Raw genomic sequence first — 7,659 nt, 5'->3', positions numbered from 1 at the left:
TGATGGATGATGGATAGATGATGGATGATGGATGATGGATAGATGATGGATGGATGGATGATGGATGGATGATGGATGGATGGATGATGGATGGATGATGGATAGATGATGGATGGATGGATGATGGATGGATGATGGATGGATGGATGATGGATGGATGGTTTGTCTCACTGTTCTGGCTTTTATTCTGAAATAAAAGCTAAAAATGAAGAACATTGAAAACTTTAACGGATCCTCGAGAACTGAATTCAGAAAATCGCGAGTGTTGACCAGATCAAAGTCGTCTTCTCAGGTCTGGAGTCTGATCTTCAGGTGGATCTCCGTCTCTAAAGTTGGCTCTTCTTCCAGCTCTAGCTTCTCTTCAGTGGAGTTGTGGTCCAGAAGGTTCTGGTTCTGGTGCTTCTCCATCAGCTGAACTGAATGGCTCCTTTTCTCTGTCTGAAGGCTGAACTGGATCTGGATCCGAAGGTCAGGATGGAGAACCGGTCCGTCCACACCTACTTCCTGCTGAGCGGCTTTGACGAGCTTGGGGCTCTGAGGCCGGCGCTCTTCCTGCCGTTCTTCTTCGCCTTCGCCGTGTCTCTTCTGGCCAACGGCCTGCTGGTGTTCGTGGTCTCCTCCCAGAGGAGCCTCCATCAGCCCATGAGCGTCCTGATCGCCGGCATGGCGGTGGTGGACGTGTGTATCCCGCTGTTCTTCGTCCCCAACATGCTGCTGAGCTTCCTGTTTGGCTGGAGGGGCATCTCTCTGATTGGCTGCCTGACTCAGATGCATTTCATTCACTTCTTTGGAGCCTTCCAAACCACCTTCTTGGTGTGGATGGCTCTGGACCGCTACTTTGCCATCTGCAGGCCGCTCTACTACCACCAGCAGATGGCGCCGCAGAGGTTCTTCAGGTTTGTGGCTCCCCTCGTGGTCAGGAACGTGGTCGTCATCACGCTGTTCGTGGGCCTGGCAGGAGCGCGCTCGTTCTGTTCCGATGTGATCCATCACTGCTTCTGCGAGCACATGGCGCTGGTGGACCTGGCCTGCGGCAGCACCTCCATCAACAGCCTGGCGGGGCTGGCGGCCATCTTCCTCATCCCCGTGCTGGACTTCTTCATCATCGCCGCATCTTACATCGTCATCTTCAGCTCCGTGCTGACGTCCACCCGCCCGGGGTTCAAAGCTCTGCACACCTGCATCACTCACATCATGGTGCTCAGCCTCAGCCTGGTGGTGGCGCTGGTCGCCTTCCTGTCGTACCGGGTCAGAAACGCGCTCCCCCCCGCAGTCCGAGTCTTCTTCAGCACCATGTACCTGCTCTTCCCCAGCTGCGTTAACCCCATCATTTACGGGATCAGAACCTCTGAGATCCGACAGCACATCCAGAAGACGCTGACGCGCTGGACCCGAGTGTTCAGAACCGGTTCTGCAGGAGGGAATGAGACCTGTTGACCTTCATTCCCTGGACCTCCAGACACAGTGAGAGACACCAGGTGTGAAAACGCAGCGAGTTCTACAGCTGTGGGTCATGGAGGGTGTGAATAAAGTCACTCAGAACCTTTGAGTTTAGAACCCGAAGGTGAAATTGGTGATAATGATGTTTTAGACCGGTTCTTCATGAGATGATCTCATGTTCCCTCTATGAAGTTGGGTTATGGTGACATTTCCTCTTCACGTTGTTCAGCCGAGGTTCTAGGATTTTAATGAAGGCTCCAGGAGAGATGAGACAGAAACTGATGTTCTACATCTCCTAATGGTAGCTGAGGGTTCCTCCGTGTTTGGTATTTCATGAAGGATGCGTGTGCGTGATTCTGTCACGTGCACATATGTAGAAAGACTCGGGGCTTCTCCTTCTTCCACTGGAAGATCTTCTGTTTTATTCTGGAATAAAGTGACTCTGCAGCACAAGTCAGATTCCTGTTTCATTCCAGTTTAAGAGTTCCAGTGTCTTCCACAACAAAAGTAGAACTTATAGGTAGAATTTATTCCTGTAGTTTTAATTTATTTTTTAATCTTTTAATTTTGTTTTTAAATTTACAACTCCTGATTTTTTTATTGTGCTTTATGTGTGTATTTTTTATGATTGTCAGCAGATGACCACATTTAAAATTCCTAAGGGATTATTAAAGACCCAATGTATCTATCTATCTATCTATCTATCTGTCTGTCTGTCTGTCCGTCCGTCCGTCCGTCCGTCCGTCCGTCCGTCCATCCATCCATCCATCCATCTTCACAGAGTCCTCTGGTCCTGAACATGGAGTCACCAGAACCTGCAGAACCGTCCAGACAGCTTTAGAACATCAGACCAGTCAGGAAAGCAGTTTGAGCCTGCTGGTTCAAATCAAATCAATCTTTATTTATGTAGCACTTTTCATATAAACTTATAACGTATAACTTTACAAGATAATATCAAAACATGTAATAAAGTTAAAGTTAAAAATGAAGCCCCCTGCTCCAAACCAGCAGACGATACCACCACCCCTTTCTCACCACCCACTCCCTGACTGATCGAAATAGACGATAGGAAAATGGTCTGAGCACATACATTGGTTAATAATAGTTGGGACCTCCCTCTCAATGAACAGCTACCCAGCCAAAGGCGGCATCCCAGACAGGGCCCCGCCCCACCACAGCCAGGCGGGGATGCAGGTCCCCATCCAGAGCTCCAACGGCTGAACAGCAGCTGAGCCAGAGAGAGAGGAAACACCGGGTATAAAAGTTAAGAATGAATACACTTTAAAACGGAGAGTAAAAAGTAATAAAGAAATAAACAATTAAATAATGAATATTAAGATAAACTATTAATACATTAGTGTAAATTCATAAAACAGGATAAAATAGATACACAAATAAAATAAATAAAAAATGAATGAAAGTAGCAAAGTTAGCTAAAAGCCAGTTCTTAAAAACATCTATGCTCTCTGCGGCTCTCAGGTCCTCTGGTAGATCATTCCTTAAACGAGGTCCATAAAACTGAGAAGATGCTTCTCCATAAGTTTTGGTTTTCGCTGTAGGAATGAGCAGTAGACCAGTCCTAGAGGATCTCAGGGTCCGCGAGGGTTCATATTTGACTAAAAGATCAGACAAATAAGAAGGCACGAGACCATTAAGACATTTAAAAACCATTAAAAGTATTGAAATAGATCCTGGAGCTTATGAGGAGCCAATGCAGAGATTTTCAAATGGGGGTGATGTGGGCCCGTCGCCTGGTCCTGCTGAGAACTCTTGCAGAGAGGTTCTCTGACTGAAGCTCCTCAAAGATCGTTTCAGCTCAAATCCTCTAAGATCATCTGCAAACGTTCCCCCAAGAACTTCAGGATTTAAAGTCAGATCGGAAACTACAACTCATGGATCAGGATCAGACTCTACAGGAAGTTTTACCTCCAGAAATCATGAGGGGCGTGGTCTGGAAATCAGAACAAAATAAACGAATTTAAGGTAGAACCCAAACCGCCAGCAGCGTCGTACGGCCTGCAGGCGCTACCTGACTGGCTAAGCAGTCACCCCCCCCAACCCCCCCACACTTTTTGTTTGGTTTCATCTCCATGGAAACCCTTCATGTTTTGGTCACCTGGAGCAACCGAACAGATCTCTGTAAGGTTCAGAACGTTTCATTGTCCATGGGATCGTGACCATAAAGGCTTATCTCACAAAAGGACTTTTGGATTTCCTTAGAAACTGAGCTTAATTGCTAACCACGCCCACTTTCCTAATATGGTCGTGTGTTACATCCTTTTGCTCAGCTCTAGCCATGGATCAACGTTTTAAAGTTTCACAATATTCCAATAACAAATGCACGAGTAACACAAGAACGCCACATTTGTAAGGACACGCCGTCCATAAAAATCTACCACTGTAATTGCAAAATTATTTTTTCCCCAATCGGTTCAGTTACAAGACAATCCGTGAAAATCCCTGGGATGAGTTTTCATTCGTGGCTGGTGCTAATAATGCTTTTCTTTTAAAATAAATAATTAAAAAAACACAGAATTTCAGATTTCACCACAAAATGGCCGCCAAGCTGTAAGTGGTGTGGCCATCCCATAATAGCTTCAAAACCTCAGCTGGAGATCCCTGGACACGAGTTTGTTGGTTTCGTGTGAATTCCAACATTGTTTTTCCCCAAATGTACTTTTTTTAGCTGAATCAGCAGATTTTTTTGCGATGGTTTTTTTGTTCACCACGCCCACAAACTATCAAGACGACTCGTAGAAGCCCCATTTACGACGTTCTGATGAAACGTGAGCTAGCTAAGGTCGCACCAGTTGGCAGCTCGCCACGTTCACGCCGTTCAACATCTACAACTTCTAATCCAACGTTTTCTCCACAGCAGCTTCCTGATGAGGCAGAGAGGTACAAATCCATCAATGGAAACCGGAACTAAAGGAGCTTTTTTACAATTCAAGATGGCGGCCTCCTCCCAAGGTCAAAGGTCAATGAAACCTCTGTGGTCGTTGGGTACGTCAGCCGGCAGCATGTGTGTGAAAATTGTGTCAAAACAGGAAAATCAACAAATCTCTCACTTTGGACCAACATTTTGAAAACAAGAACATTTTTTTGCTCCATACCTAATTATCAGGCTTGTCATATTATTTTACAGTTCCTCTCGCCGTGATGTCATCGGTGTGGGATGGGGGGAGGGGTTCCCTATGCCCAGAATTCCTTTTTGCCGGATTCTAGGTGTGTGCTAATCTTGGTGAGTTTTCCTGCATGTGTCGGCGGTCGAGAGCAGAAATGTTTCCAACTACAAAACAGTCTGAACCTGGCGGCGCTGCAGGCCGTGAGTCCGGATCCAGAGAACGTCTTCGGTCCGTCGTGATGGAATCCAACCACAGAGAAATGTTTCAGAGCTTCTGGGAAATACTGCTCTACTTTCAGCAGGACAAAACCGAACTGTAGCAGAACCTGCTGCTCCTCCAGGTCTGACGATGAAGAACTCCTGCAGCGGAGCCCAAAGTCTGACCTCAGAACTGGAACCAATCAGAGCCTTCACAGGAAGTGATGCGTCAACTGGGAGTCGGCCAATCGCAGCGTCGGACGAAAGATAGAAGAGAGCGGCGTTGGAGCGACGCACGTGCAGAAACCTTCACCCTGCAGAGGTCACACAGGTGCAAGCTCCTGCAGGTCTACTCCTCCAGGTCTACTCCTCCAGGTCTACTCCTGCAGGTCTACTCCTCCAGGTCTACTCCTCCAGGTCTACTCCTCCAGGTCTACTCCTGCAGGTCTACTCCTGCAGGTCTACTCCTCCAGGTCTACTCCTCCAGATCTACTCCTCCAGATCTACTCCTGCAGATCTACTCCTGCAGGTCAGCAGAGAAACATAGGAGCAGGGCTCCTGACTGATGCCGTCAGAGAGGAGAAACAGGAGCAGCAGATCCTCCTGATGTTCTTAACCTCAGTTGGAGCTCAGAGACGGCGGCAGAACTTTGTTTTCACTCAGAACTGAAACCACAGCAGGACAAGTTCTGAACTTTGACTGGAGCATGACGGAACCAGAAGTCCGTCAGGCAGTTCCGTTTGGTCGGAGTTTGAGCTGAAGCTCATCAGCTGGAGGAAGACAGACGTCACAGATCAGGTCTGACCCCCCAGGACGGACGACAGGTCTGACCCCCCAGACCTGCGGTCGATGGTCGACTGTTTCTCCTCTGTGTTGGTTTCAGGTCTCGCCTGGAGGAGACGATGGCGACGATGACGGAGTCTTGGAGGAACGTCTCCTCGCACTCGTCCTTCATCTTCTTCAGTGGTTTCAGTGAGGTGGGGGGGCCGCTCCGGCTGCTCTTCGTCCTCTTCCTCTTCCTCATGCTGCTGGTGTCCCTGTCCGCCAACTCTCTGCTGCTCTTCGTCATCGTTTCTCAGAGGAGCCTGCACACGCCCATGTGCATCCTGATCGGCTGCATGGCGTGCGTGGACCTGGCCGTCCCGCTCTTCTTCTTCCCGGACGTCCTGCTGGGCGTCCTGCTCCCCGGCAGGTGGATTTCTCTCAGCAGGTGTCTGTTCCAGATGTTCTTTCTGCACTTGTTCGGCTCCCTTCAGTCCACGCTGCTGTTCTGGATGGCGCTGGACCGCTACTTCGCCATCTGCCGGCCCCTGTCCTACCACGAGCACATGTCCCTGGGGCGGTTCCTGCGGACGGCGGTCCCTCTGCTGCTCCGGAACCTGCTGATGGTGTCAGTGGTGGTGAACCTGGCGGCGTCTCTGTCTTACTGCTTCAGGAACGTCATCCAGCACTGTGTCTGCGAGCACATGGCGCTGGTGGAGCTGGCCTGTGGGAACACCGCCGTCAACAGCCTGGTGGGGCTGATGGCGGTGTTCGTCATCAGCGTGCTGGACTTCCTCCTCATCCTGGCGTCCTACGTGGTCATATTCTACTCGGTGCTGCGCCCGGGGCGGGCCGGTTCCAGAGCGCTGCACACCTGCATCACGCACATCATGGTGATCTCCATGACGCTGACCTTCGTGCTGGCGGCCTTCCTGTCTTACCGGGCCAGAGACAGCCTCTCGGCGCCGGCTCGGGTCACGGTCAGCGCCGTCTACCTGTTCCTGCCCAGCTGCTTCAACCCCATCATCTACGGAGTCCGGACCACCGAGATCAGACGGCACATCGTGAAGATGCTGCGGCGTCCCGACACCAACACCAACTGACCTGAGGCCCGTCGGTGGGGTGGGGGGGCAGCTGGACCCGACCAGGTGAAGAGAAGCTTTTACTGCAGCGGGGGAGGTCCAAGCAGGTTCTGCAGCCGCAGATTCACAGGAGAACCTCACAGAAACCGAACGCTAGAGGGGCCAACGCTCTGAGGACGGGAGGATTATTAGATCAAACCCCCCAGGAAGATTATGGGCCAACTCAGGTAAATCCAGGTAGAATGCAGGAAAACTCCTGGTACACTCCAGGTAAAATACAAGCAAAGTCCAGGTAATGTTCAGGTACTCCCCGGGTAAAATCCAAGTAACTTGAAGTAAAATTGAATTAAATTCCAGGTAAACTCCAGGTAATATTAAATTAAACTCCAGTTAAAGTCCAAATAACTTTAGGTAAAATTTAGTTAAATTCCACCTCGTAAAATCCAGGTCAACTCCAGGTACTCTCCAGGTAAAATCCAAGTAACTTTAAGTAAAATTGAGATTAATTCCAGGTAAAATCCAGGTAAATGTTCCAGGTAAATCCAGGTAAATGTTCCAGGTAAATCCAGGTAAATGTTCCAGGTAAATCCAGGTAAATGTTCCAGGTAAATGCAGGTATGTTCCCCCTTTTGGCCGTCAGCTCTCTCAGTGAAGAGAACAGGACTCAGGAAGTCACTCTGAGCTGGTTTGACTTCTGTGAGCAGTTTTAAAAAAAACACAAAGTTCTGGATGTACCAGCAGCAGCGACGCACGTTTGAGTGAGGTATGTTTGGGTGTATTTTTTATCTTCAATTCATCTCTGTGTTATAAATTAAATGTATGTAAGTGTTTTATTGGCTGTTTTATTTTATATCTTATTGTCGTTCCTTTACTGTATGAAAACCCATCCAGGAACAGATGCTGCAAATGAGCTCTTGATCAAAGCGTTATGGAGCTCCATGTTCTTATCTGTCCAAATAAACACATCCATGTCAAAGTTCAGGTCAAATCCAGGTTAACACCAGATTAACTGATTTGTCTCCAAAGCTTCCTTAGGAAACATAATCAGGAAAC

At 48.7% G+C, this 7,659-nt stretch overlaps 1 protein-coding gene across 1 annotated transcript in view; it reads left to right on the top strand.

Annotated features, from left to right (window-relative positions):
• LOC112149424 overlaps positions 1-7,659 on the top strand; it is a 17,599-nt gene that overhangs the window by 3,015 nt on the left and 6,925 nt on the right. The window contains exons 2-4 of the mRNA XM_036214945.1: positions 481-1,432; positions 5,222-5,291; positions 5,646-6,581. Of these exons, the coding sequence (XP_036070838.1) occupies positions 481-1,432; positions 5,222-5,291; positions 5,646-6,581 (1,958 nt within the window). The remainder of the gene's footprint in view (positions 1-480; positions 1,433-5,221; positions 5,292-5,645; positions 6,582-7,659) is intronic.

Source organism: Oryzias melastigma, linkage group LG13, assembly GCF_002922805.2.
Source record: "Oryzias melastigma strain HK-1 linkage group LG13, ASM292280v2, whole genome shotgun sequence".
NCBI lineage: Eukaryota > Metazoa > Chordata > Actinopteri > Beloniformes > Adrianichthyidae > Oryzias > Oryzias melastigma.
This window is presented reverse-complemented; position numbering and strand designations above follow the sequence as displayed.